The sequence below is a fragment of the Gobio gobio genome (genome assembly GCF_949357685.1).
Source record: "Gobio gobio genome assembly, chromosome: 4".
NCBI classification, from domain to species: domain Eukaryota; kingdom Metazoa; phylum Chordata; class Actinopteri; order Cypriniformes; family Gobionidae; genus Gobio; species Gobio gobio.
The window spans coordinates 5,470,412-5,492,504 of NC_137100.1; the positions used below are offsets into that span (position 1 = coordinate 5,470,412).

Genomic DNA, 22,093 nt, shown 5'->3' on the forward strand with positions numbered 1-22,093 from the left:
TTCAGCGCAAATACAACGTAATCCCACCCACTTGAAGCGGTACTACTGCAGTGGAAAAGCAAGCCGAGCCAAGCTGAGCCGAGCCGTGCCGAGTTGAGCCGAGCCATACCAAGCAGTGGAAAAGCAATTCCAATAAAACATTTTCCTCTGAATAGATACACAATACCAGCTGCTTTTTCTCTCTCTCTCATCTCTCCAACAGCGAGTGACACACAAACCCGTCTCCCCTCACTCACTATGTTTCATTTGCTCCAGATGAATATTGTTGCTGTTACAGGGTTTAATTTTCGGGGTGGGATTAAGTGTATTGCACATAATTTGACTCATTCCTGCAGATTTTGTGCTGAAACACCTAAAGTGCACACACATAAAGCCGCCTCTCAGCACTTAATTGAGTTCTTTTTCGCTGCTTATTGCGCTAAAACAGTCAAATACACACAAAATAATGTCAAAATTGCAGAGTATTCACAAAAACGCATGTGTAACAGTATAATGGATCCGTGCGTCAGGTCTTAAAGTGACAGCAGCCTAATAAACCTGCTGACAAATTATGAGGTAATATTAAAAATATCTATATGGCAGATTTTCCCCAGGGTATGGATGTCAAAATTGTGGCCAGTGAAAATTCTGAGTGGCTAGCAACTTTGGAAAACCACTAGCCACAGTGACTGGTGAGGAAAAAAGTGAATGATCAGTAATTTAGTTTATATGGTTAATTTAGTTTATTAATTCGATTTATTTCGATGTTTAGTTGAAAAATTTTGCGCAAAACAAGCATCTATTGTTTGAATATCATTATAACATTGACAGAATTTGAAAGCTGAGACTTTGTTTCATATCAAAAGTAACAAAGCACAATGAGTGTTGTGATTATTGGATGGCATGCACACGACAAATAATGTTTACTGGAGTTTTACTGAAAACGACACAGATCTTTGTTTATCAAAATGAAGAAGAGAAATCAATACTGTAAACTCAGCACTAGCATCCAAGCAGCTGACAGGTTTACCCGTTTTAGTTTTTCCAAATAAACACTGACAGTCAAAATGTCCCATCGGACAAATGCTAATTAAAGTCACCATTTCGGTCAACGATTTCTGCCCTCCAAAATAAATTTTGCGCTACTGATTTATTTTATTTTTTTATCACGTTATGGTTTGGCTTTGGCAATTATATTACTTTGAAATATTACCTATTATTACCTTATATTACCTTTTCAGTTGGACTTTTTCAACTTGTTTCTGAAAGTATATTTATAATATTAATCCTTTATTATTGACTTTTAGTCATTGAGTGTATGGTAACAGCAGCTTCTCAGATTGGTGGAGCTCTCTTCTGGATTATGGGTAGTGTAGTTTTTCACTAGGAGTTCTTACAAAATGTAGTTCAAAATTACACTCACATTAAAAATCTATTTCTTTTGGAGATTATGGATGAAATTACCACCTCCAGAAGTCGACTGTTGCACTCTATTCTGCTCCTGATCATACCTGCTGATTATTTCTGATTATTTCACACTTTTTATTTTGGTTGGCTTAAAACGAACCCTGGTGCGATTGCTCTGTTAGAGCGGTTCATTTGAATAAATCTGAACCCTGGTGGTCACCGAACGAACTCTGGTGCGGTTTGAATGAAATATGAACGCAACACGGACCAAAGACATGTAAACAAACCAAAAACGGGACATAATCTCACAAGATGCGACACTAAAAGTTCACAGTTCGGTACAGGCGTCAGAACCGCCTGTTTTGACTCCTTTACACATTTTATAAGCTCTTCACGAGTCTTCAAAATACCATCATATAGAATACGCACTTACAATGAGCACATTTAGCCCAGCACACAGCATTGTTTTGGATGTTCAGTCGCAAAATAAAAGCGACCAATCAGGTTGTGAACGTATCCCTATGCCTTTACGTTCAGTATCTTTAGGTTCGGTGTTAAAATGCCAATGTGAACAACACTAAGCGGACCAGGACTAAACGTTTCATCTTTGGTCCGGACCAAGCGAACCGAACTACAAGTGTGAACCCAACAAGCAATAGCCGTCATTTCACCGTCTCGGTTAACTTTAGACCGATATAGTCCGGCTATGAGTAAACCCCTTCTAGCCAAAATAAACTTGAATTTGGTTACATGATCAATAACTTGTGAGATGTGTGATATTTCATCATGTAAGCAAAGTCAACAGTGACCACAAGGTGTTTGGGTTCATTTCTTTGACATGTTCATGTTCTAGATGACTATGGTTAGACGTCTGACAGCCCAAATTTTGACAGCCTAGGCGTCAGGGCTGTGTTTGGACGGCTATTAGCCGTCTTTTAAATGCAAAATTGCTTGGGAGCACACCCATAAACAGTAAACAGGATTTGCTTGCGGACTGTATGTGTAAGTGTGTGTGTTGGTGCTCTTAAGGCCCGTTCACACCAACAGCGATAACTATAAAGACAACTATAATGATAACTATATTAGCATCCACACCAGCGCTGTAGATTAGTTGCTGCTTTTATCGTTCAACAGCTGGGAAAAAATCCTTCTGAATGTCATTTACACTCAGCAAAATAACTGTCAATGAAAAATTATGCTAAATAGTGCTTAATACATACATTTAAAGGTCCCATGGCATGAAATTTTCATTTTATGAGGTTTTTCAACATTAATATGAGTTCCCCTAGCCTGAATATTGTCCCCAAGTGGATAGAAATTTTGATCGGTGGCTGTCTTTCTCTGCCCTTGAGAAAATGACAGGCCAGACTAGCTGATCCTGAAGTCTCCTGTGTTGACGTCCAAACAGGAACGGTTTCCTCCCTTTCCTCCACCCAGAGAATCTGGCATGCCCATGCAAGCGCTCGAGAGATCATGGCTTGTGAACGAGTGAATGCTGGCAGTTTCTCAGTGTTTGGATGTACAAATGAAAACAGAAGTCTTTTTCAGTTCCTTCTAGGGCTGCAACGACGCGTCGACGTCGTCGATGACGTCGACTACGAAAATACGTCGACGTGCGTGAAATGCGTCGACGCGTCGGCGGCACATTATTTACGTTCTAGAATGGAAGAGAAGATCTAGAATAATGGCAGCTTCTGCTCCTGGGCATAGTGAAAATGATCATCATATAAAGCCAGACCGCGACATTCAAAAGTGTGGGAGTACTTTAAACAGAAACCGAGTAAAACTGTGCTTTGTTCGCTCTGTAATGCCGGGTTCACACTGCGCGCGGTGGCAGAGCAGGAGCTGTGCGCGTGGAGAGCGGGAGCTTTCACACTGCCAATCAGTGTTGCCAAGTCCCGTTTTTTTCCGCGGAATTGGGCTGCTTCTACACTGTTGCCGCGGGCTGTGTCTCATGTCCGCGGGTTGAAGCGATCCCAACTATGTGATATTTACCCGATATTAACCTCCCCGCAACGCGATTGGGCTTGTTTTGGGCTAGTTTTGAGTAACGAATGGGTGGGTTTTGTTCTGAAAACCTGGCTACCCTGCTGCCAGTGTTCTCTCCATGGTTCTCTCGTGCAGCTGAACCGTGGCGCGTGTATTGCAACAGACGGTCACATTTTCCGGCGTTCTTCTCCGACCCCAGTACGTCTCGTGCTTTTATTTATTATGGGCTGCATATATCTCCTGTTAATGCGACCTGGTTCCCCTCTGTCTCAAACACATATGCATAATAACATGCTGTATATAGGTAGTTTACATGATTAAAGTAACATTAAAGTTAAGATATGCCTCTAGCTTTAATCATTTATAAATGTGTCTGAAGTTTGGGCAAAAACTTCTGCCAGCTTTAGTCGTTGTTTATGCACATGTATCTTCAAAATAGAAGACTAGTTATACTATATTAAAACTATGCTGAAAGCTCCTGTATGTGAACCTTTTGCAGATAAATACAAGTGCATTTTCGTTTACTATTGACAAATCAATAAGTAAATCATACTCAACAACTATAGTAAACAACTTTTCCTAATTAGGCCTACTCTGTATACATTTTATGATGAATAGTATCATTATATATTATGTTTAAAAAGCTTCTTGTGTTCATATATTTCATTATAAAATGGCATACTATGTACACTACCCTTCCTGAAATACAATTAATATTGTCATCATTCATTGATTCCAAGTTAAAATAATATACAAATTCACTACCCTCTTTGAAATACAATAATCAGTAAAAAAAGAAGCATAAGATTAATCCAGAAAAATAATCGTTAGATTAGTCGACTAATCGGAAAAATAATCGTTAGATTAGTCGACAGAAAAAATAATCGTTAGTTGCAGCTCTAGTTCCTTCTGATCTGTGATCAGTGATTTCTTATGTGTAGCTAATTATTTATTATTCATGCACACGCTGCAGCTTCTCTCTCTCCCGACAGAATGGTGTTTTCGTGTTTTCTATCTTGTGAGTCAGTGTTTTTGTACGTCCTCATTGTGTCTATCTGTTCTACAATGTGCATACAGTCATGAGTTTCTGCTCAACATCGGCAGACTCACATCTCTTTAGAGATAAACCTCACGCACGCTGAAGCTCGGGCTGCACTGACCGGTCGGCCTTCAACATCCCCGACCCCCAGTACTGCATCTGGCCCACAGCGGAGGCACCAAACGCGGCGCGAGATTAAGCAGAATTATTCCAGGCTAGGCAGCTATTCCCACAATAAACTGGATTACATTCGATTACTGCTGTTGTGTCTTTGTATGCGCTGTGTACTCAATGCGCGTCACTGACACTTTTCATATGATTGGAAAATATCTAAAAATAATGCTATAATCAACACTTACTCGTAACTCGTTCATCTCGACAGCTGTAATGGTACATTGCATGTGTTACAAAGTTGGTAATAATGATGAAGACGGACTCGTGTGACTGGAACTCGTGTTTATTCAGAACTCTCAGATACAAACACAATAAACTCGCGCTGACAGACAGCGCTCTCATAACTGAGTAGTTCCTATAAATAACTTTGTTAGCAATCTCTCCGTCTCTGGTACATTAGTGATGTCCGGTTCGCCAAATCATTCTTTTGAACTGGTTCTTTTTAGTGAACCGAATCAGTTCACCAAATCGGACTGAATCGTTCTAAAGGGTTCGCGTCTCGAGTCAGCACTGATCCATAATTTACTAAAGTTACTAACTTTCTGACATGAGTGACAGCCCCTCCGACTAGAAATAAACTAATAACCTGAAGTATATGCTAGTAACTACAACAGTTCACTGAACTGAGACGTGCTGAGAACTGATGTGAAGTGAACTCAGGTCCATCCGTCTCTCTGGCAGCAGCTCGTGCGTCGTAGACCTCGTTAAACCACGCCCCCTCCGTTCATTTCGAATGCAAAGATGTCAGCCAATCACAACAGTGGGCGTTTTTACTGAAGTCTCACTGCAGACACGCCTCTTGAAACAGGACATTCAGCCAGAGGGCAAACAGCAGTATTGAAAAAATGCCTTTTATTTCTAAATTATGACATTTTATGATGTACAAATCATATTAACAATATAAGTACACCTCAGGAAACATTATAAAATAATAGAAAAATGCCATGCCATGGGACCTTTAATACAAATAAATGAAGGGGTGAGAGTGTTTTGGTCTTATTACTGTTCATGAATGTTTCAACACCCTTCACTAGCCTCCTTCATCCTTCAGTGATTAGTGCTGATCTGTGTTGACATAACCTTGCATGTTTACCAGCCCCTGCTTTATCAGACCTGGGGTTGGATTATTATTCTGCACACACTAATGTTCTCTTCTCCCGTCTCGTGAAAAAGGTTTAAATCTTCTCACGGACACTCATTTAAATAGGCGTTTAGGGAACAAGGCGACTACAGCACATTGAAAACATACATAAACAGAAACAGGATTATGTGAAAACGGAAATACGTGACAAAGCTCATTCTTTTCTCTTAGCTTAGAGAGGTCAAAGATCAGGGAAGGATTGCATTTTATTCATTCCCACACACTTATAAACCATAAAGCATATAAATAGATTAAAATAGACGTAAAAGTTCAATGTTATATTACACTTATATAAGAATATTAGAGGCTTCTCTTTCTTGGAAATAAAGCTGTGAGGGAGGCTGTATGATGAAATATATATTGAATATTTCTTTGTTTGGATCTTAAATGAGATGATTTATTAACATGTTTAACCCTCTGGGGTTCTTCATTTATGGGTCACACTCAGGACCTTCGGGTCAAAAATGACCCGGAGGGCGGGATTAAGATAAAAAAGATTTGAGTAAAATCAATTAAATATATTTTTGTTCAATAATATTTTTTCTTTTCTTTTTTGGTGTTTTGAGATAATTTTATGATTTATAATTAATATTTATGCAATAATTATGACCCATTTTTTCCCATTGAATATAATAAAAAAATTATATATAAATTATTATTATTATTTTTTTATTAAAGCTGTATTTCATTTTAGAGTCAAGCCTAGGCCTCTTGAAAGCAATTTTTTAAATGAGATCGGTGCCATCCGGTGGACACATTGAGCATTTTTATCACGCAATAGCACATTTTTACCACTATAGGTTTTATAAAAAAATTAAAAAAAATCGTAGCTTCATTGGAATGGTCCAAAACTTGGTGACTTTATTGGTACTTGGTATATGAACACCCAAAAAAATTGGGGACAAAAAAATTGGGGACAGGATTTGAAAAGTCTAATTGGTCGTAAAAAAAAATAGTCACACTCAGGACCTTCGGGTCAAAAATGACCCCCATAGGAAATGAATGGGAAATTGGTAAAAATATGAAAATACAGATTTTTTTTGTACATACAATCTACGAATCAGCCAGGATGCAGAAAAAAAGGACTCAACGGTGAAGGGGTGAATCTCTAAAACATCAAGAGTGCAAAACAGACAAAAAAACTCACACACACACACACACACACACTTATACACACAAAAACACACGCACACACAAATGAACGCGTGCCATTCCAAAAGCTAATTTTGTTTTTGTGTGTGTGTGTGTGAGTGAGTTATTTTGTCTGTTTTGCACTCTTGATGTTTTAGAGATTCACCGATAACTGCGATGTGATGTGACACGACAAAACTATGCTGCTCCCATTATAATCAACAAAGCTGTCTACATTGCAAGCATGTGTAATAATCCTGATGATGTTCTTACTCCATTTTCATGTCTTTAACTTATTTATTCATTAATATGACACAAACACGCCTTCGAGGATCATTTTTTTGGTGAATTAAAAGCCAAACCTGACACCTGTCAATGTCAAACCATCACAACTTAATTATTTTAATGTCCCAACTAAAGATATGGAAACACCAGACTGTCCTCCAAAAAAACCTGACTCTATAGGTTGTTTTTCTAGCACCTTATTACGACCTTTATTTACATTTTAAAGTCATGCGCCCTCTAGCTGGCGTAAAAATAATGACAGTGTCGTGTTACGTCTGTCATTACCAATCAAAATGCATGTTCATTTCAATGCAATGTGTGGACTTTTTACAACCATTTGTCATATTTCCATATACCAAAAATAATTTTTTATTAACAACTACTACTACTACTCTTTAGTAAACGCTCCTTTGGGTCATATTTCATGAATTAAAATGAATGTGTCCTGTTGTCGATAGGGGCGCAACTTTAGTAAACGCTCCTATGGGTCGTATTTCATGAATTAAAATGAACGTGTCCTGTTGTCGATAGGGGCGCAACTTTAGTAAACACTCCTATGGGTCGTATTTCATGAATTAAAATGAACGTGTCCTGTTGTCGATAGGGGCGCAACTTTAGTAAACGCTCCTATGGGTCGTATTTCATGAATTAAAATGAACGTGTCCCGTTGTCGATAGGGGCGCAACTTTAGTAAACGCTCCTATGGGTCGTATTTCATGAATTAAAATTAACGTGTCCTGTTGTCGATAGGGATGCAACTTTAGTAAACGCTCCTATGGGTCGTATTTCATGAATTAAAATGAACGTGTCCTGTTGTCGATAGGGGCGCAACTTTAGTAAACGCTCCTATGGGTCGTATTTCATGAATTAAAATGAACGTGTCCTGTTGTCGATAGGGGCGCAACTTTAGTAAAAGCTCCTATGGGTCGTATTTCATGAATTAAAATGAACGTGTCCTGTTGTCGATAGGGATGCAACTTTAGTAAACGCTCCTATGGGTCGTATTTCATGAATTAAAATGAACGTGTCCTGTTGTCGATAGGGGCGCAACTTTAGTAAACGCTCCTATGGGTCGTATTTCATGAATTAAAATGAACGTGTCCCGTTGTCGATAGGGGCGCAACTTTAGTAAATGCTCCTATGGGTCGTATTTCATGAATTAAAATGAACGTGTCCTGTTGTTGATAGGGACGCAACTTTAGTAAACGCTCCTATGGGTCGTATTTCATGAATTAAAAAGAACATGTCCTGTTGTCGATAGGGACGCAACTTAAGTAAACGCTCCTATGGGTCGTATTTCATGAATTAAAATGAACGTGTCCTGTTGTCGATAGGGGCGCAACTTTAGTAAACGCTCCTATGGGTCGTATTTCATGAATTAAAATGAACGTGTCCCGTTGTCGATAGGGGCGCAACTTTAGTAAACGCTCCTATGGGTCGTATTTCATGAATTAAAATGAACGTGTCCCGTTGTCGATAGGGGCGCAACTTTAGTAAATGCTCCTATGGGTCGTATTTCATGAATTAAAATGAACGTGTCCTGTTGTTGATAGGGACGCAACTTTAGTAAACGCTCCTATGGGTCGTATTTCATGAATTAAAAAGAACATGTCCTGTTGTCGATAGGGACGCAACTTAAGTAAACGCTCCTATGGGTCGTATTTCATGAATTAAAATGAACGTGTCCTGTTGTCGATAGGATCAAGTCCTAACTGTGATTATTGGGAATCTCACATTATTGGTGCACATGTAAATATGATGGTCAGTGATGCTCACATGATTCGCCTCATAATATAGTTGCATACTGTACTATCATCACAGAGGGACTGTAGCCTGTGAACACGCCGTCACACAGATGAGTGGTGCTCTCTCCGCTAATGTGTCTTTCTGCCAACAGGGTGCACATTATCACGTGGAACGTGGGCTCGGCCATGCCTCCTGAAGACATCACGGCTTTACTGGGCCTGAATGTTGGCGATGGGAACACAGACATGTATATTATAGGGTGAGAATTACACTGCTTTTATATATGAAACCTGCTCAATATAAATCTTTTTTGCGAATATTCTGTGATGAATAGAAAGATTAAAAGAACAGCGTTTATTTGAAATCTTATGTAACATCATAAATGTCTTTAAAGGGGGGGTGAAACCCTCAGTTTCAGTCAATCTCATGTCAATCTTGAGTGCCTATAGAGTAGTATTGCATCCTTCATATCTCCGAAAAGTCTTTAGTTTTGTTATATTTATAAAAGAAAGATAGGCTGTAACGAGTCTTTCCGGAAAAAAACGAGTGGCTGGAGGCGTATTGTGTGGGCGGGGCTAAAGAGTCACTAGCGCGCACAGCTATTGTGTTGAGAGCGTCTGAAAGCTGTGACATCCTTAAACGTGGAAAAAAACGTTACCTTAAATAAACCATTAAGATCAATCAGATTTAGCCATACATATATGATCCAGAATCAGATCTAGAGGCTGAAATTGAACAGGAGAAGCAGCAACGACTACAGCAGGACGTCTCAATGGTATGTACTGTAGCTGTAACTTATATACTTGCTTAGCAGCTTGTCATGCACGAGTTTTACAACATTTGTGTGTGTTTACGATTGGTTTATGAGGATATCATTTGTTTTTTGGACTATTATATGTGATTTAATGTAGGGCTGGAACAACGAATCGATAAAATCAATAAAAATCGATTATTGAAAGAGTTGGCAATGAATTTCATAATCGATTCGTTGTGTCGCGCGACTATTATGCCCGTCAATAAGACGCGGATATGTTTGAGTATAAAAAAAGCACGGTTGAGCGCAAAGCAGAGTGGAAGCGGGCGAGCCGTTCTGTACCCGTCGTACCACACAGCGGAAAAGCAAACCGAGCCGAGCGTACCAGTCGAAAAGCGCCATTAATAAATAAAGTGTGTTAATTGCAGCAAAAGCGACGCGACATGGCACGGGAGCACCACAGTGTTGATTCAGCACCTAAAACCAAAACATCTCTGAGTCCTTGATGAGGAGGAAGTTCAACAGCAGGGGAATGTTAATGCTGCCTTCACGTGCTCTCTGAATTATCGTACAAGAGTTTCCTAGGTAAACATTGCACATGAACGCCCTCACATTTTGAAACTAGAACCCAATGCGCTTGTAATCACGACTTCAGAAGTCGGAATCATCAAATTTCCGATAGCAAGTGAATATCCCTCCAGTAGCTCTTCTGGTGCTTCTTTAGGATGAGTAGTTTTATTTAATTGTTACATAATATTTTTGAATATGTCACAGCAGTTAAATCTGTGTCTGGATTTAATATCATTCATAATAATAGGTTAATACAGTAGATGTTTTCTCCAGGAGTATATAATGGGTTTGGACATTTTAGAGAAATTCTTAAATGCATTACAATTTAACTAAACCCATTAAGTTGCTTTACAATTTCGAACTAAACTGAAAAATCTGGGGGTGATATTTGATGCCAACTTAACATTTGACCATCAGGTTCGTAACACAGTCAAAGCATCATTTTTTCATCTGAAAAACATTGCAAAATGACGTCCGATGTTGACTTTCTCTGTGGCAGAACAGTTAATCAACACTTTTGTTTTTTCACGCATTGATTACTGTAATGTATTGCTGGCTGGAGTTTCTAAAGCTACCCTGAGCAAATTACAGTTGGTACAAAATTCAGCTGCTAGAATTCTAACTAGGATCAGTGCAAGGGAGCACATCACTCCAATCCTTGAAAAATTGCACTGGCTACCTGTTAGTTTTCGTATTGATTTTAAAATTCTAATGCTCACGTATAAGGCCTTGAATAATTTGGCCCCTCAATATTTGTGTGAGCTTTTAACCCTCTATACGCCAACCTGGCTCTACGCTCCTCTGAAGCTGGTCTTTTAAATGTCCAAACAACACGGTTGAAAACTATGGCTGATCGGGCTTTTTTTTCTTTGGCTCCTAAGTTGTGGAATTCCCTGCCCTCTGAGATTAGGAATGCAGAATCCCTTAGTGTTTTTAAATCTTTACTTAAAACATATTATTTTAGGATAGCTTTTATGTGATTCATTTGTCTATTTTGTTTATTATTAATTTTTTATTTACTGCCTGCAATGTTATGTGTTTTTTAATTCATATTTTTATGTAAAGTGCTTTGAGATGTAACATTTAAAGGCGCTATATAAAATAAAGTTTATTATTATTATTATTAAATTTGTTTGTGAGTGAGTGTGTGCGTCTGAGTGTAGTGTAGAGAACAAGTTCTAACATCCTGTTAAGTTTTCTGATTAGTATTTTTCTTTATAAAAAAAAAAGGTTTATAGATTTATTGTAGCAACCTGTGCACTTTCTGAAGATTTTTTGCACTGTAAGTTCTTTTCTTGAATAAAGGATTGGAAATTAGTGTAGTTTTTTATCCGATTCATCGATTAATCGAATAAATAATCGACAGATTAATCGATTATTAAAATAATCGTTCGTTGCAGCCCTAATTTAATGTTATAACATTAAATCACATATAATAGTCCAAAAAACAAATGATATCCTCATAAACCATTCGTAAACACACACAAATGTTGTAAAACTTGATTGTGAAAAAAAATATTGTGATTTTAACGGTATTTTACTGTAAAAATGCTTCAGTGAAAAACAGTTAATTGGTTAACAGAAAGTTTCTGTACTATATACGGTGAATAACTGTAATAGATCTAACCTTACATTTCATTTAATTTTACAGTAAAATACCGTTAAATGTACAGTTTTTGGAAGTGAAAAAGAACAAGTCATTGTGTAATTAAACCCGTAAATTGACATTCCCAGAATTCCCTGCGTGACACTTCGCATTTGATCAGTGTTGGGGGTAACGCATTACAAGTAACTTGAGTTACGTAATAATATTACTTTTTCCAACGCAAGTTACTTTTTCACATTAATTTGACTGACAGCTCTCCTGCCCCCATGTTGAGAAAAATAAATGCAGAGGCGTTGTGTGTGAACATGATGGTTATTGTAGTTCCAGACTAAATGTGAGCATTTATTTATCTCACTTGCACAATAAAGATTCTGTACTCCTCAAAATGAATAAAATAAGTCAAATGCAAAATCAGAGTACTATGCAAACCTCCAATAATTAAATGTTAAATAAAACAACAATTTTTATGCATAATCTACCTTTATATTTAATTAACCAATGTCTTGCTGCTGACCTTTGATGATGAAAATTACTAGATTTTTTGTTTTTATTGGTAAAACATTTTTCTCCTGCATCCTATTCTACCATTATCCAGAGCTGCGCCCTCTACTGTTCATGCGTGAATCTGCATTTTTACCTCAGCCTGGGGCTTGAAGAGGTCTTTACCATTGCAGAAAAATATAACTTTTTTGTTATAAACAAAAACAAGCCCAGGTGAGAAAAAGTAATGCAAAAGTAACGTAATGCAAAGTAACGTAATTTCTAACGTAATTAGTTACTTTTTAAGGGAGTAACGCAATATTGTAATGCATTACTTTTCAAAGTAACTTTCCCCAACACTGCATTTGATGTATTTTCATTGCAATAACTGTTTCTTCTTTGTTTTTTCTTATCAGTTATGTACATTAGGGTTTTATGTTACATCTGATGTTGTTAAATTAATGTTTATTGCATTTTTTAAATTTCATGTTTTTTACCATGATGGTGTTTAGTGTTTGTGTGAATGACACCTTCTATATATTAGTATTGTCCTCCTAAAAGTTTTGATTCATCACGTGATTCTCATCTCCACTGTGATTGGTGGTTGTCCGTATATATCAAAGGTACATAACAGATATTAGTATTTCAATAGGTTGGTAATTTCAGTTAACGAAATGTGTTTTTTTTCCGTAAATTGTTTACAGTGTAAACAATTTCATTACAATATAAACAATACAAAAACATTTTTTTAACCGTAATTATTACATTATAAACCTTTAAATTATACGGTTTTGAACTGTAAAATAATTTATTTATTTTTTAACCGTAATTATTACATTATAAACCTTTAAATTATATGGTGCTGTCCCTAAAAACTTAAAACGTTACTGCCGTATTTTTTACGGTAAAGTTCTGGCAACCACACCTGCCGTTTTTTTACCGTAAATTTAAAGGGGATTTTTTTTACAGTGTAGCAGTAGCAAGCGTAACAGTTTTGCACGTCAGACTAGTGCGTGTTTACATAGAAAAACAATGGAATAGTAGCGCATTTGAATGAACGAGTCGATAGCTAACAACACAAAGACATTTGAAGCAGTTTTACTCACCGCCTGCTTCCAACGCATGAACGTGAACCATAATCGCTGGGACCGCTCCATCTTCCAGCATTAGACGAGCTACAAATCCGGCTCCGAACTGGGCCTTGTTTATAAAACAATCATCGCCGAAATGCAGGGAACAAACAAAACACTTTCACAACTCCGTTGCTGCTCCGGAAAAACAAACTCCATCCACTGTCCCATTAACGCTGGGTTCTTTGGGAAGCTGCACAGGGTTGTCTTGCCCTGACAACCAAAAACACACTTCTTTGGTGACATTGTTGATGTCGTGAAGTCCTGTGACTGCAGCACAGCCGAGCAAAGCGCTTTGATGGGCGTATTGCGTTAAAACAGCCCATTCCCTGGGTTAAAACAGCCCAATCGCTGGGTTAAAACAACCCATTTGCTGGGTTAAAACAGCCCAATCGCTGGGTTAAAACAACCCATTCGCTGGGTTAAAACAGCCCAATTGCTGGGTTAAAACAACCCATTTGGGGGTTAAAACAACCCAATAGCTGGGTTAAAAGAACCCATTTGGGGGTTAAAACAACCCAATAGCTGGGTTAAAACAGCCCAATCACTGGGTTAAAACAACCCATTCGCTGGGTTAAAACAACGTAATCGCTGGGTTCCATTCGCTGGGTTAAAACAGCCCAATCGCTGGGTTCCATTCCCTGGGTCAAAACAACCCTTTCGCTGGGTTAAAACAGCCCAATCGCTGGGTTCCATTCGCTAGGTTAAAACAACCCATTCGCTGGGTCAAAACAGCCCAATCGCTGGGTTAAAACAACCCATTTGCTGGGTTAAAACAACCCAATCGCTGGGTTCCATTCGCTGGGCTAAAACAGCCCCATCGCTGGGTTAAAACATCCCAAACGCTGGGTTAAAACAACCCAATTGCTGTGTTTGTCAATTTTCAACCCAACTTAAGTTGTTTTTAATCCAGTATTTTTTAGAGTGCACCAATATATATAATTATATTTATATAGCCTACATACAATATATAAATAGCATTTGCTGCAAGGAAATGGAAATAACCATTGATGAGGAATCAGCTGAATTTAGGTTATGAGCAGAATTTGGGTTAAATTTTGCAACACAATCTTCTAGGTTACTTCAACCCAGAGTGTGTTCTGTCCGATATTTACCCAGCACTGGGTTGCCAAATGGGTTGTTTTTAACCCAGCCATTTCAAAGTGTTCAGAAGAAGAAAGAAATTCATACAGATTTGTAACAACTTGAGGGTGAGAAAATAATGACAGGATTTCCATTTCTTTGGTGAATTTGCATCAGTAGGATGTCGGATCTGTACACGGGAGCATAGCTGAAGGCATGAAAATAATTAAGCAAGTGTTGATCAAATAATTATTTTATGATGCTATAATATGATTATCATAATCTTATACATGACCTATGCATAAGCACAGTACAGATATAATCTAGCGCCTGCCTCAAGGTCTCTTCCTCTACATCTCCCTTCTGATAATTTGAGCTTTACTGACTGGCATTTTCTTCTCTCCTGTGTTGTTTTTACGCTTCTTCTCTCAGCTTACAGGAAGTGAACTCAATGATCAACAAACGACTGAAAGATGTTCTTTTCACTGACCAGTGGAGCGAGGTCTGCATGGATGCTCTCAGCCCCTTTGGATATGTACTGGTCAGTAATGTTCCCCTTAGCCACACAGTACACACACACACACACACACACACACACACACACACACACACACACACACACACACACACACACACACACACACACACACACACACACACACACACACACACACACACACACACACACACACACACACACACACACATATAGTTGTCATTGGAGCCTCAGGGCTCACATTATGTAATACTGACTGAGTGGCTGGCTGAGGAAAATCTCTTTACTGGTCTTTGTCTCTGTCATGTGGCTCATGTTTCTATTTTCAATCATTTAGACTCCTCCTTCATCTTATGTGCCGTTATTTTCATTGTGGACAAATAAAAATGTGGCATACTACAGATCTTTATTGTTGATTACAGTATATAGTGTCAGTGTACATGAAATACTGCAGGGTGAGCGGTATGCTAATATTATATTCTGAATATTGCCCACGTCTCTCTCTGGAGGGATGTTAAAATGTCACTTCTGTTTAATGAATCACACTGTTAATGAAGGTCCAGTGGAGCTCAGGGGTAGGCATTTTAGGATCATTGCTATACTATTATAATTTTAATAGTAGTATAGCATAGTTAATAGTATAGATAATATTTTGAATTTTATCCAATTTTCTCCATATTTAGTTTTATTAATTTTCTTGTGCGTTTTTGTCATTTTTATTAGTTTTAGCTTTTCAGCTTTTAAATATTTCTATATAGTTTTTTTGAGTTTATTTCGTTTGAGTTATTTTAGTACTTCATTAAAAATGTTTTTTGGCAATTAGCTGAAATAAAATAAATGTAAGTTAACATTTACTGTAACTAAATGTTTTTATGGTTTAAGTTAACAATAATAACCCTGATACAGTACAGCATATTTATTAATATGTTTTTTTGAATTAGCATCTTTTTATATTTTCAGTCTTCATTTCCTTTTTTAGTTTTAGTCATTTTGTTTGGCTTTTTTTATGAAAGCTTGTTTTTGCCACGAAATAAAACAATTTAAAAAATAATTGTGACTTTTATCTCACAATTTAAATATAATTTAAACTAATATAAAAAGTCACATTTACCTTTTTTGTTTTATTCATTTATTTTGTCATTTTTATTCATTTGATTTAATTTTATTAATTTAATCAAGTTTTCATCTCGGTTTTAGTTTTAATCATTTTAAAATTTATTTGTTTAGTTGCCATGGCAACATTTTCAATTTTCGTTTAAGTTGTTTTAAGTTAAAATTCTTAATTTATTTTATTTCAGCTTTATTTTTAAAAAAAATCCAAAATTTTTGGATCAAATATAGACAAAACTACCGTTGGGTTTAAAACAAAGTTCCTCTACTTGTTGCGCTGAGTAAAGGATGCTGATAGCCAGGCTCTCATTGGCTAGCTGTTAGCCAATCAGAGTCAAGCAGCTTAGCTCGTTGCATATTAATGAGAACTGGCGCAAAGTCTTCCTGCAGGCTTTGTATACCAAGCTAGAATGGCTTGAAACAAGGTAACCAAGGCATTTTTTCCACAAAACATTTTACAGAGTCAATGGTAGAACTTCAGACATAATTTAAAACAAAAACATTTAAACTAACGGTTTGTTTTGTCCATATTTGACCCAAACATGGGTTGAAACAACAACCCAGCATTTTTAGAGTGAATTAATGAAAACAATTCTTAGTAGTTTTAGTTACCAATAACAACATTTAAAATAATAATGTGGTTGTATCCCATTCCATACGGACATATTTTAATCAAGATTTTCCTATAGGGTTTTTCAATTAAAGCCTGTGGTAAACATAACTTGACGATACTTTTGACGTTTTGTTGTACAGCAATTACACACACCCATAGCAAAAACACAATTTTTTTTAAATGAAAGCAGTTAATTTCATTTTTGAAAGCATAAGTTTTGAGTGTGCAGTTTACGTTGTAGAACATGTTTAAGTATCGTCAAGTTATGTTGGATTTTAGGATATTTACCTCTAAGTTACAATACTACGGTGTAACCACTAGATGGCTGTGTAGCCCTATATTTAAATTTTACTACTGAAAACATTGTTTTCAGACATAATACTTACTTGCATAATGCATTTGGATATATATTTAGACATTATTAAAGACTACTTTTCGTAAAAGTTGACAATTAACAGCTTTATTGGCATGATAAAAAAGGCTTTACATTGCCAAAGCATTGACAGCTCTCCGAACCAATGGTGTTGATCAGGCAGTGATTGACAGCTCTCCGAACCAATGACCAAAAGCTCTCTGATCCAAAAGTCACAAACCACATTCGACAACATATAAAAACCAAGCGGCAACCTCCCGCAGTTTCTCTTGAAGCTGATACGGAAGTGACATATACTGCAGTTCATTGCCTGGGTGCTAGGGAAAGGCTCCAGAAGGGAGCAGAATCCAATGTTAAAAATTTTAAAATGTCCAACTTTACAGCAGAATAAAACATGTTTACAGGCTGGTACAAATTGTGGTTTTGGTCTATACGGCTAATTTTGATGACGACTGTGATGAGGGGGTGAAAGTTTTTATAACTCATTCGTTTACATTTTATAAAGCCTTAAAGTTCTGCATAATTAAGGGCGTGGCCACTTCGAGTGACAGGTGGATAGCCATTTATCTGCTGTCTGTTAGTCATCGCGTCACTTCAGCTCCGCCCACGTCCCGCCTTTTTGCCCATTTTCTGTTATCCGGGAGTGACACGCGATGACGCACTGCCAAGATGGCGACGGCCAGCTCGTCCCTACTTTACGCTTCAAAACTGCTCTTCAGAATCCTATGGGTGACGTCACGGACACTACGTCCATATTTTTTTTACAGTCTATGATAAAAACGCAATAATCTTTAAAGTAATTTTAAGAATAAAGGTGGAAAATTTTAAAACAATTTGAGCTGTGTCATCTTAAATTCCAATCCCTAAAATTAGAGAGCAAGCGATTATTTAGCACTCAGGTTGTGTGTTATTCACCCGGCTCTGTTTCAAGCCAATGACTGAACCTGATTCATGACATGTGTTCGGTCGGCTGATCTCCCGTCTGCTCTCTGTGTGTAGGTCACGTCTCAGAGGATGCAGGGAATGCTGCTGCTGGTCTTTGCCAAGTACTATCACCTGCCTTTCCTGAGAGGCATTCAAACACAGACCACTCGCACCGGCCTCGGGGGAATCTGGGTATGTTATCTGCACTCGATGGGGTGCAAACTCATGCTTTCCCTTCCTGAAGTTTCTGTATCTAATTTTCTCTCAGCTGATGTGTGGAACGGTTTACGTCTTCATGTGAAAGATATGAAAGGTTACAGGAACCTGTTAACAGGGTTCTGTCAAATATCTCATGCAGTGAGCTGCTGAAATATTAATAATGTGCTGAACACCTAATGAATATAGAATTATACCATCATAATGATAAACTCACCTCTCACCGTGAGAATAACAGTGTCAAACGTTAGAAGTGCATGAAGCCAGTTTTTACCCTGGGTATTAATACGTTATAAAGTCACATTCATCTGAATTCATTGAGCATAAACTTCTATAAGCAGATTTATCTTGTAGTCTTTAAACCTTTCATGCATGAATTATGTTAACATCAGTCAGGGTTTTTATTGCTCTTAGGGCATGAAAAACAAGATTTGAAATGAATTATTTTTTTACACATATTTCCACAGATTTTCAGATGTCCACTTGAGGGGACAGGTTTTAACTGAAGAGATGCTGTTTTAAACATAATACAGTAATAACACAACAATATTGTGTTTATTTAACAAACCAATGAATAAAATGATATAAAATCATGTGAAAACTATAAAATATACAGTGGGGAGAACAAGTATTTGATAAACTGCCGATTTTGCAGGTTTTCCTACTTTCAAAGCATGTAGAGGTCTGTCATTTTTATCATAGGTACTTCAACTGTGAGTGACGGAATCAAAAAAAAAATCCAGAAAATCACATTGTATGATTTTTAAATAATTAATTGCCATTTTATTGCATGACATAACTTTGATCGCCTACCAACCAGTAATAATTCCGGCTCTCACAGGCCTGTTAGTTTTTCTTAAGAAGTCCTCCTGTTCTCCACTCATTACCTGTATTAACTGCACCTGTTTGAACTCGTTACCTGTATAAAAGACACCTGTCCACACACTCAATCAAACAGACTCCAACCTCTCCACAATGGCCAAGACCAGAGAGCTGTGTAAGGACATCAGGGATAAAATTGTAGACCTGCACAAGGCTGGGATGGGCTTCAGGACAATAGGCAAGCAGCTTGGTGAGAAGGCAACAACTGTTGGCGCAATTATTAGAAAATGGAAGAAGTTCAAGATGACGGTCAATCTCCCTCGGTCTGGAGCACCATGCAAGATCTCACCTCGTGGGGCATCAATGATCATGAGGAAGGTGAGGGATCAGCCAAGATCTACACGACAGGACCTGGTCAATGACCTGAAGAGAGCTGGGACCACAGTCTCAAAGCAAACCATTAGTAACACACTACGCCATCATTGATTAAAATCCTGCAGCGCACGCAAGGTCCCCCTGCTCAAGCCAGCGCATGTCCAGGCCCGCCTGAAGTTTGCCAATGACCATCTGGAGGATCCAGAGGAGGAATGGGAGAAGGTCATGTGGTCTGATGAGACAAAAATAGAGCTTTTTGGTCTAAACACCACTCGCCGTGCTTGGAGGAAGAAGAAGGATGAGTACAACCCCAAGAACATCATCCCAACCGTGAAGCATGGAGGTGGAAACATCATTCTTCGGGGATGCTTTTCTGCAAAGGGGACAGGACGACTGCACCGTATTGAGGGGAGGATGGACAGGGTCATTTATCATGAGATCTTGGCCAACAACCTCCTTCCCTCAGTAAGAGCATTGAAGATGGGTCGTGGCTGGGTCTTCCAGCATGACAACGACCTGAATCTCAAGGTCCTGGAGTCTCCAGACCTGAACCCAATAGAAAATCTTTGGAGGGAGCTGAAAGTCTGTATTGCCCAGCGACAGCCCCGAAACCTGAAAGGGTTAGTTCACCCAAAAATGAAAATTCTGTCATTAATTACTTACCCTCATGTCGTTCGACACCCGTAAGACCTCTGTTGATCTTCGGAACACAAATGAAGATATTTTAGTTAAAATCTGATGGGTCAGAAAGGCCTTCATTGGCTCAATGCACAGTTCACTCTCAAGACCCTTAAAAGGTACTCTCACTACAGTGGTTCTACAATAACTTTATGAATCGGCGAATAACGACTTATATAGTGATGACGATTTCAAAACACGGAATCATGAAGCTTCGAAGCGTTATGAATCAGTGAGTCGAATCATGATTCGGATCGCGTGTCAAACCACCAAACTGCTGAAATTTGGCGATCCAAACTGCTGAATCGACTCACTGATTCATAACGCTTCGAAGCTTCATGATGCCTTGTTTTGAAATCGTCATCACTATATAAGTCGTTATTTAGGGTTTTTTTGCGCACAAAAACTATTCTCGCCGATTCATAAAGTTATTGTAGAACCACTGTAGTGAGATGGACTTTGTAACGACGTCTTTAGTACCTTTTAAGGGTCTTGAGAGTGAACCGTGCATTGTGCCAATGGAGGCCTTTCAGAGCCATCAGATTTCAACTAAAATATCTTCATTTGTGTTCCGAAGATCAACGGAGGTCTTACGGGTGTCGAACGACATGAGGGTAAGTCATTAATGACAGAATTTTCATTTTTGGGTGAACTAACCCTTGAAGGATCTGGAGAAGGTCTGTATGGAGGAGTGGGCCAAAACCCCTGCTGCAGTGTATGCAAACCTGGTCAAGAACTACAGGAAACGTATGATCTCTGAAATTGCAAACAAAGGTTTCTGTACCAAATATTAAGTTCTGGTTTTCTGATGTATCAGATACTCATGTCACGCAATAAAATGCAAATTAATTAATAAATGATTTTCTGGATTTTTGTTTTAAATTCCGTCACTCACAGTTGAAGAGTACCTATGATAAAAATAGGAAAAGCTTAACTCCAAGAGTCGCGACCAAAGCCGATTCGAAAGACCGCTGTTCGCCAGCTTCTTTGTTTACAAGTTTGTTTACAACCGGCGCAACATCATAGAATGTCTCTGAACAGATTCACGCCCACTTTTAGGGGAAAATAAACTAGACTCCCATAGACTTCAATACAAAATAGCGGCACAAAACAACGTCCGTACACAGCCGGCAGGCTTGAATAACTTAAGAAATAACTCAGATTAAACATGTCAAGTAATTATATGTCCACCCTGCCTGCCATAGAGCGTGAAAGATACATCCACAAACTTAATTTGGTCAGTTTTAAAAACATGTCCCTTCATTCTCCCAATTGGTGTAACAACCCCACCCAGTGGCCAGAGGTGTCTTACCCAGACATTTACACGTACCTCATCGAGTCACCAGGTAAGCCAGTGAATGATTTAACTTCGTTTTTTTGAATCATGAAGTACGGATGATGCTATCGGAAGCTAAGTCAGGCTAGTTAACTATGGCTGGACAGAAAAGTGCTCTCAGTACTCTAAATATAAAGACATAATTTAAAGATGTTTACTAGCAAAAACGAAGTAAAATTCACTTGCTACACCAATTTGACGCTGGGAGAATGAAGGGACATGTTTTTAAATTGACCAAATTAAGTTTGTGGATGAATGTTTAACACTCTTGGCAGGCCGGCTGGACATATAATTACTTGACATGTTTAATCTGAGTGATTTCTGAAGTTATTCACGCCTGCCGGCTGGACATTGTTTTGTGCCGCTATTTTATATGGAAGTCTATGGAAAGTCTAGTTTATTTTCCCCTAAAAAGGGGCGTTGACGAAATGAACAGTTAAGTTCCCGGATGTGCCGGTAGTCCGTATACACGATGTGATTGGCCTGACCAGAGTTTGGTTTTTCCAGCTCACAAGCCAACGGAGAGTTGCTAGACGACCCTGACTGCAAATTAGATCTGCTGCCGCTATGGTGCGTCTAGATTTCTTGGCTAATCAGAACCCATGCACATGCAAGAAAATGCTTTTTGAATAGCTG

General features: G+C 38.2%; 1 protein-coding gene across 1 annotated transcript in view; it reads left to right on the forward strand.

The window, feature by feature from the left end:
* inpp5jb (inositol polyphosphate-5-phosphatase Jb) overlaps positions 1–22,093 on the forward strand; it is a 46,249-nt gene that overhangs the window by 12,609 nt on the left and 11,547 nt on the right. The window contains exons 3-5 of the mRNA XM_079815456.1: positions 9,043–9,150; positions 14,947–15,055; positions 18,106–18,222. Of these exons, the coding sequence (XP_079671582.1) occupies positions 9,043–9,150; positions 14,947–15,055; positions 18,106–18,222 (334 nt within the window). The remainder of the gene's footprint in view (positions 1–9,042; positions 9,151–14,946; positions 15,056–18,105; positions 18,223–22,093) is intronic.